The sequence below is a fragment of the Misgurnus anguillicaudatus genome, chromosome 24, assembly GCF_027580225.2.
Source record: "Misgurnus anguillicaudatus chromosome 24, ASM2758022v2, whole genome shotgun sequence".
Classification (NCBI taxonomy): domain Eukaryota; kingdom Metazoa; phylum Chordata; class Actinopteri; order Cypriniformes; family Cobitidae; genus Misgurnus; species Misgurnus anguillicaudatus.
Genome location: NC_073360.2, coordinates 15965923 through 15981859, shown reverse-complemented (window position 1 = coordinate 15981859; position 15937 = coordinate 15965923). Strand labels below are relative to the sequence as shown.

The 15937-nt window shown below is 36.1% G+C and overlaps 1 protein-coding gene across 4 annotated transcripts in view; it reads left to right on the top strand.

Annotated features, from left to right (window-relative positions):
• caln1 (calneuron 1) overlaps positions 1 to 15937 on the top strand; it is an 85533-nt gene that overhangs the window by 63484 nt on the left and 6112 nt on the right. For all 4 annotated transcript variants that reach the window (XM_073862700.1, XM_055196177.2, XM_073862699.1 and 1 more), the window contains one exon: positions 7775 to 7931. In XM_073862700.1, coding sequence (XP_073718801.1) covers positions 7775 to 7931 — 157 coding nt within the window. The remainder of the gene's footprint in view (positions 1 to 7774; positions 7932 to 15937) is intronic.

The following is a 15937-nucleotide window of genomic DNA, read 5'->3' as shown; positions in this document are numbered from 1 at the left end:
ATGATCTTTTTGTCTGTCTGTCTGATCTTTTTGTCTGTCTGTCTGATCTTTTTGTCTGTCTTGTCTGTCTGTCTGTCTGTCCATCTGTCTGTCTGATCTTTTTGTCTGTCTGTCTGTCTTTGTCTGGCTGTCTAATCTTTTTGTCTGTCTGTCTGTCTGTCTGTCTGTGCCTGTATGATCTTTTTGTCTGTCTGTCTGAACTTTTTGTCTATCTGTCTGTCTTTGTCTGTCTGTCTGTCTGATCTTTTTTGTCTGTCTGTTGGTCTGTCTGTTTGTTTATCTAATTTGTCTGTCTGTCTGTCTTTGTCTGGCTGTCTAATCTTTTTGTCTGTCTGTCTGTCTGTCTGTGCCTGTATGATCTTTTTGTCTGTCTGTCTGAACTTTTTGTCTATCTGTCTGTCTTTGTTTGTCTGTCTGTCTGATCTTTTTGTCTGTCTGTCTGTCTAAACTTTTTGTCTGTCTGATCTTTTTGTCTGTCTGTCTTTGTCTGTCTGTCTGTCTGTCTGTCTGATCTTTTTGTCCGTCTGTCTGTGTCAGTCTGATCTTTTTGTCTGTCTGTCTTTGTCTGTCTGTCTTTGTCTGTCTGTCTTTGTCTGTCTGTCTGTCTGTCTGTCTGTCTGTCTGATCTTTTTGTCTGTCTGTCTCTCTAATGCTATCTCATGGCAGTTTGTACATATTTTATGAGGTGGCTTATTAGTATTCATTGGTAGGACCACATTCATACATTTTTGTATGATTTACCTTAGCCTCTGTGACTTTGGGTTTAGGGGTGGTGTTTCGTTATTGATTTTTTATAATCATCGTTTGTTTTTGCATGATTAACTTCATAAGAAATTCATACGAATCAGCCAACTCGTATTTTGTACGAATGTACAAATTCTCATGAGATCAGGCTGGTCTGATCTTTTTGTCTGTCTGTCTTTCTGATCTTTTTGTCACATACTTTGTACACATACTTTATATCTTTAAGAACCTTGCTTTTGAAAACCTGCCTCTCTGAGCCCAGGAAAGTTTAGATAAGACTATGGGTCACTAGATATAGTCTTTTTATTTTTGCATACACACATACACACCTTCCCGACCAAGATCACACTGTACCTCCAGCACAGTCGGTCAACCTTGAAGGTCATTCTGGCTGCCATTACAGAGATATAAATACTCTGAGATACTGGAAAGACAAAGTGTTGGAAAGAAATAATGGATTTTGTTATCTAGCTAGAGAGCTCTTAATAAGCTGGTCTGCTGCCCACTCTCATGCCCTCCAATGAAAACAGATGAATCTAATGCCCTCAGGTGAATATATCTCTTTGGCTGCGGGCTGTCCGAGGGTCACATCAATGCAGTTAGCGCCAACTTATTCTCTCTTGAATGTCCGGAAACTTTCAAGCTTTACTTTTTGGATATAAACAGACTGACTTGCACGTCTGTCCCTTGGTGTTTTACCCTGAAAGATCTGCTCAATTAAATGTTCTGTTATTTCTTAATCTACAACAAAACTATTTGTGTTATGAGCATGAATGATAGCTCAAACTATGCAAGTTTCTGTGGAAAGTGTGATGTGAAAAATGTATTTTCCCAGGTTATCAGTTATCCGTAGGGAAATTGTATTGATCAGAGGATGATGTTCTTATCGCTCAGTTGGTAGAGCATTGTGTTAGCAGCGCAAAGATGATTCCCAGGGAACACATATACAGATAAACATTCAGCTTGCATGCACTGTAAGTTGCTTTAGATAAAAGTGTCTGCCAGTTGCAACTTGTAAAATGTAGAAGTTGCTCTTTTATAGGGATATAAAAGCAAATATCTACCCAACTATATGTGACCCTGTCTGTGAAATCTAGGCTAAAGTCTCAATTTAATCATGAGATTAGGAGCATTAAAGGTCCCATAGAATGTAAAACTATATTTAGCTAGGCATAGATGAATAATAAGAGCTCTGTACATGGAAATGGCATATCATGAGCCTCAAATGCGTTTGTTTCCTCATTTTATGTAAACATTGTACATGCAAAAGACCACACATTGTACATGTAAGACAATCTCAACATAACACCGACTGTGTAACAGTTGAAATGTACGCCCCAACATGTTTACTATTGTGAGCTACTGGCATGAGCCGCAGAGCAGAGCCAATCAGAGCAGAGCTCAACATTATTATTCATGACCCTTCCAAAAAAGGCAAAAATAGACCATTTCATTCAAAGGGCAAATCCCAGGGTTGAAAATGGACATGTAAAATGTTTCTGGATCATTTTTGGACACACCTTTCATGTAAATATCAAAGAACCCCTTTTAAGTTTGATTTTGGTCATTGATTTTATTCTTTGACATGACCTTACTCGGACAATATTAAAGATATCAAGATCATATTTTTACATTATGTAGGACGGTTTTATGTTGAAAACAAATAAATCACAAAAGTGACTTTAGGTGTGATTTCATAGGCCGAGTCACACATATTCTGCACACTTCAATTGCCTATTGTGTTTACCTTACATGCAGTGTTACAAAGCACTACTCATAAAGCACACTGGCTTGCTGATGTGAATTGAAAAGATAATTTATCGTAGATGTGAGCATACTGAGGCTGTAATACTTAATGACCTATCAGATTTATTAGCTTGCCAGCTATTGTATTATTTTTGCTGTATCTCCTCGTGAGCTCCAATGGCAGATCATCCTGTCTGGTTTATTTACAACACCAGAATTGCAGTGTCCTATCGCTGCAGGTTACTGGTTTCAATCCTGTATTTTATCACAACCAACGTTTCTGAATATTACAATGAAACTTAAATTCCACAGTCATAAACGTGTTATCATGTATATGTACCATGGTATAGGATTATAATAATCATTTCATTTCATAGTAAGGGTGTGCGGGGGGAAAACTAATGCGGGGTTAGTTGTAACACAGACTCTTTACATTGTTGCACAAGGTTGAGATATGAAAACCGCTAACCTTGGCGTAATTCTTGCCGTTGTTTTAAATAGGCTACATACAAAGATTGCTGACTGCCAACAAAATAAATGTGCCTGTCTTATCAAAAATTGTGTGTCAAATTTATTTTTGTTCATATCTTTAATATTGATTGAATAAGGTCACGTCAAAGATTGAAATCATAATAACATGAATGGCTTTGATGCTCATTATCTCAGAATTTGATTTTGAAACTGTAGTATGGATAGGGTGTCCGCGGGGTTTTAAAAAGTATTAAAAAGTGATAAATCAAAATTGTCAAATTTAAGGCCATTAAAAGTGTTAAATTCGGCTTAGAGGCATTATTTTTTCCAAATTAGGTATTATTTTTTCAGACTATCAGGTGTCCTATTCTGATTGAAATTCTATCTGCGTTCGCGTTAGTTCGTTTAAATATGGGCTTTAGCATATCTGGGCACATAATCAAAGATCTTTCGTCTCTGGGATGTTATCAAAGCCTGGAGTTGAGCCAAATCACGCTCCTCTCTCCACTGTGAGCGTACTGAAATCACTACGCACCGGATCCACTCCGGGTTTTCTGACTGTATCCCGTTAAGCTGAGGTAAAACTTTCAGCTAGCATGGTCAAACCTATAAAGCAGGAAGGCTCCGATGTTTTGAAGATCGATAAAGGTGTAAAAGACCAATGGAGATTGACTTGGCTTAGCGAAATGATGAAGATTGGCAAGCCTTTCAGTTCGGGGGCTAAGAAACCCAAACAGCCAGGTAACTTGCGTGTCTCCGCACAGTATGACTACATTAGGGGTCCTGTATTTTGGGGGTAAATGATTTCTCACGTACGTGATCATCCGCGTCACGTTTTTTAATGCTATGCTGATCTAGCCGCTATGGGTATGTTGAACTCGTGGGTAAACTTCATGAGGAATCATAAGAGGAGACTGCTTCCGAAATGCTCTCGCGGGACTTTGATGTCATCCACCTGTCGGTTCTTGCAGTTGCATTTGCGTGTGGTCACACAAACGTAACATTTGTCCATATATTTAAGCACCGCAGTTTAAAAACAAGTGATTTTAAGCCATTCAAACACATACAACAGTGCTAAATGCATCCGCTGTTTCTGTGTCAGAGGAGCACGCAAGCCGCGCATTCGTTTCTCATTTCTCAGTATTTTTGTTTTATTGGCCTTAAATAACACATATGCCTCAAAAATCCCGTCTTTGCAAATATCCTCATATAAACACGACCATTTAGGTCTTAGGAGAAAGTAAACAGCAGAAACATTGCGCATAAAATAGCACATCAGCGCTGCCTCTATTGTAACATAATATTTAGTTGATAAAGGTACAGTCATTTAATTTCATTCACTATGGTTACAGGCATCCTGTGCGATTTGTACACTACTTTAACTCGAGTTGCTCGTTCAGGGTTTATATTCATACATAACGTTTGTATAGCTGTGACTGTAAGCTGTTGTGTGAACAGAACAGACCCTGGATTAGTCGTTTATGGGTACTGAATAATATGATATGAAAAATTGTATTTGTTCACATTAGTAAATGCATTATGTAACATGAACAAACAATGAAAAATATAGAGTATATAATCATTAATTAATTCTTGTTTATGTCATTACAGTAATTGATGGTAGTTCATGGTGCATTCACTAATGTTAACAGTTTCAACTTTGATTAAAAAAAATGAATAAATGCTAAAATAAATACATTTACAATTAATAAATAATTAATAAAAGACTCATTAAAGGTGGTGATATTCATGTTTTCTTTTTATATAGTGAGTTATTTAGCCGTTTCGCCTTCGCATCTGAAATGCCCTGCAAACTACAGCTACCTATATATGCAACAGGAGACTTCAATATGGAATTTATGGCAAAAAATCTCCCCTTAAAATGTTATTGGTCTTGCCTACATAAAGTGTTAAAGGAATATGACTTGGCCTGAAAAACATTTCAGTCAGAATAATTTTTTTCACTTTAATCCATGTCTATTCTTTTTGTATGTTATATATGTCAAAATATGTGTAAATAATAGAAAGGTCATAGCCTGGGTGCCAGCCGATCTTAGCCCCGCCCACAAGAATTTGAGAACGGGCAGATCGGTCTGGCGTTTTTCCGTTGAGGAGCTGCTATGCTAGGACTAGAGCTGGGCGAACCAATCAAATTGTCAGGGCGGGCTTTATACGATGATGGACAGATAATCAACAGTAACGTAATGAACCACGTCACCAAACGAGCGCGTGTGTTGAATGGCTGCCGCTGTAGAGTTCAGATGTGTGGATTCTGACATTGAGTCTGTTCTAAAAGATATCGACAGAGCATTGATTTTAAAAGAGGAACAGAGAAACGCGAGCAGGGCATTTGTTGATGTTTTTGCCGTCCTTCCTATTCGGCAAAAGTTGGTCGCAACTGAAATGGCTAACGTTATCACGGCGATGCAACTCAGCGTGCACGACGAGATGGATATAATTAGCGGTCGTTGCCAGCTTCTTTTCGAAAGCCCGGAATCGTGGTTACTGAATAAGTGGAGGGACATAGGCTCCAATATTTTCAAGCAAACGTAATGGGTATCGTCGTGGATGAAGTTCACCTAACGTACAAACGGTAAGAGATAGTCTTACTCTATGACTTAGTAAATACTTCATGTTGTGATATAAACGAAATGTTGTAAACATAATAGGTGTTGATGTACATTCGCTAACTCAGTATAATCACAATGTTAGTGTCATTGTAGCGAAATAACTAGCAGTTCGGTCAGGCTGCAAAGACGTAATTTCAACATACACTCACACACACACTCCGTTGCTCTGATTGGTCGTAGGTCTATCCAATTGAGTGCAAAGGCATTTTTCGGTTGAGACACGCCTCATAATTATAGCTCAATGGAGCGGTATCAGACTCAAATTCTGACTAGAATTGAGTATGACAACGTCAGGCTAGAAAGGTCACTGATTAACACTTGCAATTCAGTGTCGTGATGGTTTTAAAAAAATATTCTAAAGGTATTAAAAAAGGTATTAAAAAGTTGTAAATTTAACTTAAGGATTGCTGTATATACCCTGATTACAGACTGGGTCACATATAAAAAAATATTCATAATTTTAGTCATAATTGTGCTGCTTTTTCTTACATATTTAGATATTTGTATACATTTATAATTGAACTAATGTTTGAAAAGGGCTGAATGGATGAATACAGTGTGGATACCTGTCTATTATAGACAGATATATAAACAATATTACATTTCAAGTATATAGACAAAATAATATTGAAATATTTTCCTGCAAACTTAATTTTTAGCAAGTGTTACAACTAACCCCCTGCCTGTTACAATTAACCCCACCTATGGGTTAGGTTGTAACATCTGTACTTCTGTCACGTTTGGTGTAATTGTCCAAAAATGGTAAGTACTATAGAAACAAACTTCAAATGTTCATTTGTAGCAGAGATGTGTGTGTTGCTTGTGTAAAAATATAATTAATCAAACTCAAATATTTTTTGAATGATTAAGCCAAAACAAAAAAGCGTTAGGTTGTGCCCCACTCTTCCCTATACTAATATAAGATGATATTAACATGTGGACCTGTTGATCTCAATAAAGTTGCAGGTGTGCACAGCATATAAAGGATTTTTGTGTGCCAATCACATGAGCCATAAGAGCCATGTCATCTTTCTGAAAGTGCAGAAAATCACATTCTGAAAATTACATTACCGCCGCCACTCGTAAGAGCTCTGCAAACAGATAAAAGGCAGATTTATTGTAACAGTCATATACTGTATGTCAGATACTGAAATATATATATAGTTTTAAACTGCAGAGTTGTTTATGTGATTCCTAGATTTTTGGGGATTTTCTGTCAACACAGCCAGATTTTTATTGTAAAACAACCAATTTTTTTCTACAGTGCAAATAACAACGCATTTATAATGATGCAGAATGCACATCAAAAAACCCTGTGCATTAAAATGTGACATCACCAGGCATCTTCACAGCAATGGTGAAGGAATTTGCTGCTTGTGAATGAAAATGTATTGGAATGGGTTGAATCCAATGATATTTTGCTATTTATATATGTTTGCAACGTGTTTAGTCCCAACACAGTTATTTTGAACGTCTATATTTAAAAAAATACTTTTTGTCCCAGATGGTGAAGTTACTGCATCTACCAGCTAACTGTATCATGCATCACGGTACATTCAGAGAAGTCTGAATGATTTAGTAGCGTATTAAAATGATGTAGTCAACTGTATCACGGTTCTCCCCAGTGTTCCTAATGACGGCTTGCAAATAAAGCATTAAGCTGCTGCACCAAAGTTTCATTTACGTCTTTCACACTAATGTTGCTTGTATAATTAAAATGATGGAGTATATAAATGCCCTCTGGATACGAGTAATAAAAATCAGCTTTCAATACAGAACATGAGTTAAGAGTTCCCTTGACATTTTCCATCACATGTCTCTTGCATTTAATTGTATTGATAAATGTCCTATCGTAAAGCAAAGGTAAAAAATCGAGACTCCTTACCTTCTAAATTTCTCCCTGCCTGTATTGATTTTGCATTCTTATTTATTATTTAGTTCAAAAATTGTTAACAAAAACAAACCACTCAGCTCCTTGCTAGCCAAAAGTCATGGGTTTGAATCCACACATATCCATAAAATATATACTGTAGCTTGAATGCACAGTAGGTTCCTTTTAGATAAACGTTTAGGTTTACATGTTTAAGACAGACTTATCTTGCTTCAAAGCTGGTGTATGTGAGTTTTTTAAGAGCTCAGGTGTGTTTGAGTAAGTCCTATTGTGTTGTTCCTCTCTTTTGTAGTTTGACATGCAGCGGATAACACTGGAGGAGCTCAAGCACATCCTTTTTCATGCCTTCCGAGACCATCTGACGATGAAGGACATCGAGAACATCATCATCAATGAGGAGGAGAGCTTGAACGAGAACTCGGGGAACTGTCAGACAGAGTTTGAGGGAGGTGAGTGTCTCTGTGTTTAAAGCAATGAACAGCAGTTATATATCAGTGAAGTCTGACTATAAGCATTAGTTTTAGCAACAATATTTGGATTAGCTGTCATCCATTGTGTTGTGTTGAACTATTGATTATATTGGTAATTGATTAATCTAGTGATCATTTTACAAATGAGGAGCTCAGATGCAAAAGCTACTAATCACCACCTCCATCAAAAATTAGATAATGATATTAACCGAATAGTCTCGGCATGAAATACCGACATTTGCTAAAAATCTGCTTAATCCTTTAAGTGATTAAAAAATGTCTTGTAAGTGCACGAAAGATAAATTAGATGAACGATGATGTGCAAGACGACCAAGGATGACATTGAAACTTCGGTCCCTTGTGAGTACTTGGACCTGAATACAAGTCGTGTGGTAGTCACATGGACCACAGCGCCCCCTAATGTGTGGTTCAGTTTCTTCATTTTTACATTCTTAGTTTCATTAGTTGCAATGTTTCTAGTTGCGTCTTTATTGATGCAACTTTAGTGAAACATTACATTCAGTTTTGTAATTGTTAACTGTGTCTTGTCCAAAGAAAAATACTTTTTAAAGAAGTGGATATTTTGCATGCACTTAGAGGGTTTTGCAGCTAAACGGAGTCAAATTTGTTACTAAACAATGAAATGACTAAAGTGACTTTTGTGAGAATAGGTCATTTCAATAACTAACTAAAAACTTTAAATGGCCAATAAAGGGAAATAACTGAACCTAAACATAAGAGCCTGAAAAAAAATGCTAATTTACAAGAAAACATGTCAGATGCACTTAGGGGGTTTTTGCATTTGAACTCCTCAATTATGTTAATTATTGAATTAAAAATATTAAATATTATTTTAAATATTTTTATATACACTTAAAAAACGAACTTTTTGGTGTAGTAATATTTATTAGATTAACTCTCATAATTTCTACATAATAATATTAACATTTATTGAGAACTAGATTTTCCTAAGTAAAATGAGGATAAATACACAATTAATTCATGTAAAAAATGAACTGTGTGGGAATAATAAGTCTTATTAGATATTTTCTTGTATTATTTAAATGTTTTATAGTCACTGCACATTGTCCTAAAATAATTAAGTAAATTTTAACTTTAGCAGATTCAAGTAAAAAATCTTAGTTCATTTTACTTAAAAATATTAAATCCATTAAACTAAAAAATCTAAGTAAAATTTACTTACATTTATTTGCACATGTTGTAAGGAATACCCACAATTCTTTGTGCCTGAATATTTTTATTTTTTAAGCTTTATCACAGAATAAGAACTGATAAGAACTTTAACTACTTAAATATTTGTTAGCAAAATGTCATAAAGGTTTAAGCTCTTATATTATTGATGTTGTTTTTGTTGTAAATAATAATTTTGTGAAGTCACCGTTCAGGTGATCAGTGCTTCTTTAAATGAACCCTGTTCAGAACATTGTATTGCAATTCTCTCCACAGTGCTGATAATGCATGTCAGAAACACCGTTTGTGTGCGTTTCTGTTCCGAATCAAGTTTATTCAATGACTGACTTGTTGTCAGTCATGAATTTTGTGTTAACATGCCATTTATAACACTAAAAATAACTAGGTCCATAGGAATATGTTAAAGAAAATAACAAACAGAAAATACAATTTATTTAATACTAATAGGACAGCAATGCTTCAATTTTCAAAAAAAATAAAATAATAGACTTTACCTACACGATTAAAATAAATCTAACTTCTAAATAAAATAATTAAGTAACATTTAATTCATTATTTAACATATGTTTTATCATGCAATTTTAAGTCAATTTTATTTGATTTTAGTAGGTAAGTTTTACTTATAAAAAAGCAGTAAATTTTACTTAAAAAAATATTTTTTTAAGTAAATTTTACACGTTGTTTTTTTCAGTGTACAGTTAACTGAAACAATGCATAACTTTTGGCAAGAATCAGATTGAAAAAAGAAGCCCTATCTTGTCAGCTGTAGTATTTCTAATCTTTATAAACATGTACAAACTTGGGGAACTTGTATATCAAATGTAAAATATATTCTCCTTTTCTGGCTTTTAAAATACATTAATATCTTAGTGGCCTTAGATTTTCATGCAAATCCTGTGTACTTAACACACACACAAAAAAAACTTCTACTGTCATCATTTCACAAAAGAAATAAAACAGATGACTTTCTCCTGGTCAGAAACTAGGGCATATGAACTATACAAGCATTAGGTTGTTAATATATGTCGTTAAATGTAATTGGACATAAGTGACCTCATAGTGCATCTCTTGGGTTTCTTATATGGCTCTTTTTCTTTCTGTCCGCCAGCATGTTCTTTTTTCATGCAAATAAGATAAAGTAATGACTCTTTCACTGTACTTCTATGGGTACTGTGATCTTGTGATGAATATCTCTAACATTTCTCATGGTAATAAAGAGGAGCTTTGATGCCCATCTCATAATCAAAGCTACTTTAAACATCAGGTGCAGTAAAAGTTGAATATTTAGAAGCTTGTTTTGATATTATAATCAGATGAGAGGATTAAAAATGCTGTTGAATTAGATGGGCAACTCATGAGTGGGTGTTGCAAATACTGTAACCAGATCGCATCGCACTGAAGAATATGTTGCATCACATTTTGACATTATTGTGCTTCACATAAACCTGAGAGTAAAGCTGGGTACACACTGTACGATTATGCCAGCTTAAGGTATATTTGGGGGATCAGGAAATATTTCTGTTGTTGTACTGCAAACTAGTGAGAAGATAGGGGTTAGATGAGTTAAAACAGAGTTAAAATAGTATTTACATTTACATTCATTCATTTAGCAGACGCTTTCAACTACAATAAATGTAGTCTACAAAGCTATATTTATAATAAGTAGGGGAGAGCGGGGTAAGTTGTCACACGGGTAAGTTGTCACACTGTTAATAACTCCAACACTAGAGGCTCTATCTCAAAAATCAAATAGCCACTTTATGTGACTTCTTCTTCTATAGTGAACTTCCTGTTCACATGTGGTCAAGATCACTGTAATCTGAGGTTAGCACAATTTTCTTATTTTTCTGCTTAAAAAGTAAAAAAAAATCACTTTACATTTTATGCAATACAACTTTGTTAGGTGTGAATGTTTAAAATGATTATTTTGCACAAAATAGAGGAGACCGTAAAGTGTCTTTTGATACTTTAGCTAAAGTGATATGATGAGCTAAACTTGAGATTTAGACAACATTAGCACACAAGTAAGTATGGGGCAAGTTGTCTCAATGACTTTGGGGCAAGTCGTCACATCTGACAACTTGCCCCTGTACAAACAAACACATCGAACATGCTCAGAAAACATGATATAGAAAAGAATAAGCCTCGATCTAGCAAAAAGCTGTTTCAAAAGAAAGGGAAGCAGAAATCTGGACCTATGAAAAACAAGGCAGCTAAAAGAAGAAAAATCATGCAAGAGTCATCATCAGATGATGAAGAGTGCTTCTGCCTCGTCTGTGTAGAGCCATTTTCAAAGAGTCGTCCAAAGGAGACCTGGGTAAAATGTGTAAAATGCAACAATTGGGCCCATGATGCTTGCACCTCAGGCCAGGCAATTTATGTGTGTCAGAATTGTGATTCTGGAGATGAGTCCTATTAGTCATACAGGGCATCTGTTTTGTTCAGAGGTTAAACATGTTAAGTTAAGCAAGTTATCTGCAGCGTTCCATTCAGTTATCTGGTTTTATGTGAAAGCCATAGAACATTTGAACCAAAGTTCAAAGTAAAGTGGTCTTGCCACTTAATTGAAATGTGCATTATTTGGATTGAAATAATTGTTTTTCCAGATTCTCCAGGCACGGATGTTTATATTTCCAGTTTGGTTTAAGTTTAAAAATTAAAATCAATATTCACAATTAAGTAGTTGTGTTCTTATTTTTAGATAATCTAGTGTGACAACTTACCCGCCCTAGTGTGACAACTTACCCTCCGATGGGGCAAATTGTCACAAGTGCACAGTCACTATTCAACAGTCTACAACTCTGTAATGAGATAAGATATAAAGATGTTATGAATACAACATATGTGCCCAAGACTTCCTTCTTTCATTTGGTATGAGATTTATACCATTTTGATGTATGGTGCTCAGTAAATGTTAGACAGTGTGAAAAGTGTGACAACATACCCCGCTCTCCCCTACACTGTTAAAAGAAGTCGAGGAAACTTAAAAAATACTTGAAAAAATAGAAGTGTTTATAAAACGATTTGCAAAATCATACACTCTTCATTTTATCAAGAAGCTTCTTAAGGTCACCCTGAGATGCATTGAGGGAGTTTACATCTGTTCTGATATCTTATTGGCTGCTTTTTCTTCAATATATTTTATTTCAGTATAATTATGTTTTTAAACAAAAGTTTAGTTTTCTAATGACAGAAATATATCTGTTTGCCACAATTACATTCAAACATTTAAACATACACCTTTAGATTAAAAGAGTAGGTGTGTTCGACTTCATGCGGCGCTGCGCAGACCGATCGGCGGCTGACTTAAAGCAGTGCATGCCGGTTAGTAATTTTGTTTGACTTGAGCTGGCGCTTAAAGGGATACTTCACCGATTTAGCATTCAGCTTTGTATCTGTAGAAACCCGGCAGTATTACTGAATGACCATGTTTCCCTCCATCATTTCCCCCTGAGAGGAGAGATATCTGCATTTTGGTTCTGCAAAAAAGTCCTCCGATGATGCAAAAATCGTCATATTACATCATCGGAGGACTTTTTTGGTTTTAAAGAACCGCGAGGTTGGTCGGATTGGTCGGATTCAACACATGACAACAATCACGTGTGTTTTGTGTTTATTTTCACGCCCTCAGTTCCACTCATGCTCTTACACGGACATTCAAAACAGTATAATTAACTTTTTATATTGTTTACATCTTACAAATCATGTTTACTGCGATAAAGCAAGTAATCTGCACGCTGCTAATCTCGCCGATCGGTCACATCCAGCCGATGACGAACACACCTATTATTAAGATCATGAGAAACATTTTAGTCAGGCATTTTAAAACGTTTGACATATACTGTAAGTTATATACTGTGGGGCAGTTTCCTGGACAGGTTTAGATTAAGCCAGGACTAGGCCTTAGTTATATTAGGATGCTTAAGTCATTTTACAAACATACCTTACAAAAAACAATTATCGGTGTGCATCTTGAGACAAACCAATTTCACTGATATGGCCATGTTAGTGGTTGGAATCTTACTGATAGGGGTTATTCGATCTACGTCATTAATGTTTGCGGCGGCCATATTGTTGACATAGAACTGTCAGTCTGTCAATTGACAAGCGATCGCAGCGTGGGTATTATGCATGGTATTATCGGTGTAATTTTTTTAAACCGCGCGATTGTGTGTGGTGTAATACACGGATGTTCTAACAACAGCAAAAAGAACCCCGGAATTACTTTTTATGCGATACCGACTGTCAGAAAACATGAAAGGAAGGAGACAGAGGAGTTGAACCAGCGAAGGAGAGACTCCCAACAGCAAAGTCTGTCCCCGTCATTTTACCCCAGGTAACGTTAGGGATATATGCTCACAGCAAAGTCTGTCCCCATAATTTGATCACATATGGTTAACTGTAAGCAGTGGCTGAAGCTGCTCTTTCAAATGAGCTGCCATAAATTGAGAGAGTTATTAAATTAGTATTAATAACTATATGAACATAATAATAGGTCTGGCATTGATACTAGGTAGGGAATTAAGGGCCGTTCACATTATAACGATAACTATAAAAAAATATAGTTTTGAAAATCGTTTTATATTAAACAGAATAGCGGAGCTCACACCAAAACTATAACGAGACAGATACAATGAACGACATCATTGGGATCACTTTCTGAGCGATTTTTCCCACCTGATGAAGGATAAACCATTGATAGCATTAAAATCTATTTGAACTTCAAGTGCACGAGCACTTAAAATGACAGTGAAGCTCATTGCTGAGCTCTATAACATTAGATTACCTCCAGTTGCTGTGAAAATTGACTACGTAATGCTTTTAATCTATTACATTAACTAACTGTTATGCCAAAAGGTAAGAGATTACACAAACTATTAGATTCACTGTTTAGAGTTACTCGAAACGCAGCGTGTTGAGGACATCTGCAAAAGTTTTTATTACAAGCAATATTAAAGGCAAGTGATTTGCGCGAGCGCCATGAGCGAATTAGCATAAACGTATTGTTTGGTGATGTGGACGATGATATAGTTTTCATTATAGTTATCGTTATAATGAGAACGGCCGTTCAGTGGTTTTATGATGAATGCGGATACTGTATGAACGATATAGTTACGGCTGGCAATAAGGACGGATCTTTACTTAAGGCTATTGGGTCTATTTGATATTGTTCCACAATAATCAAGCTCATCTTCTCTTAAAACAGACGAGATTAAGGCATTAGGCTACTGCTCCCCTTGACTCAAATCTACGTGCGGCTAGGGGCAGGACAGATGTCATGTCAACAAGATGGCCGCGGTTAGCGACTTCCGGTGTTTGCGAATAAGCCCTATTGTATGGGGTGGACAGGTGTCTTTATGCAGCTAACGACCTCAAACAGGTGCATCTAATTTAGGATAATAAATAAACAATTTCAGACCCCTCCATGATTTCTAGGTAAGAGAACTTGCAAAATAGCAGGGTGTTCAAATACTTATTTTCCTCACTGTATTTTAAGATATGTCAGTGCAAGGTGTTTTTAAATTAAGGTAGCTTAAAAATGCATTTTATTCTGAGACTAGGATAACCCTGTCTGGGAAACCTCCCCTAAATGTAGGCTACTGTATTTAGACAGTTTTACCCTGTGTGTGCAGTTTAATCAGTTTTGGATGCTTTCCAGATCCAAAATGACTCAGACCTATATACATTTTGGATTTGGTGTGTCAAAATTTAACGCCTAACAATGCAAACAAATACCAACATGTATGCCACCGATTTGACAAAGCTCAAAAAAAGCTTGCTGAACCAGCACTAGTAATTTTGACATACTGTATTCACATGACTCCAACATTGGTTGGAGACCGTTTGGGCATGCACCTGTTTAGGCATCCACCTGTATTTTTCCCCTTAAAGCCCAGTGAAGAGGTCAAGCATATACCTTATGCTAATCACGTAACTCCCTGACCTACCAGGACTAACAGATGTCCACAGCTCTAAAGCAATACTCATGCACACCTTCTGTCTTCATGAATCATTCACAACGACACCTGGGCTGAAATTAGGTGTTGACAACAGACAACATGCTGAGACTTTGTAATGTATTCAGAGTCACGGGTAAAACGGATTCTCTGCAACACAAAAGCTTGCCTGTTTATAGCTAAAGTCTGATGGTTTTCAATGTTATTATGCTTTTGTTCTAGCTTAATATGCAATGACAGCTATAAATAAAGCATTTGTTGATACTTGTGCTTTGTTGATACTTGGGCTTTGTGAAGTATCGAACAGTTCTGTATGATAAAGCAGCTTTACCAATGGTGTGAATTTTGTACTATCTGTTTGTACAGCCATTGAGAAGAATGGCAATAGTGTTGTGAAACTTGTTAGAAAATATGTGACCCTGGACCACAAAACCAGTCATAAGGGTACATTTTTTTTACATCATCTGAAATCAGCTTTCCATTGATGCATGGTTTGTTAGGATATAGGACAATCATTGCCGGAGATACAAAAGAGTAATCTGTAATCTGAGGGTGCAAAAAGTAAAAATGTGGAGAATCACCTTTAAAGCTCACGTAACACACGCTGTTTCTGCATTTCTGATGTTAATCTGGAGTACATATAGAGTAGTATGACATCCTTTATATCTCTGAAGAGTCTTTAGTTTAATCAGCTGTACCGAATCTTTCCGATAACATACGAAAAAATGAAGAAGGAGGAGTTACTACCGCAGGAGGAGCGAGTCGTCATGCAACACTATACAACACTGTTTAACTTATGATTCACTACATGTTCGT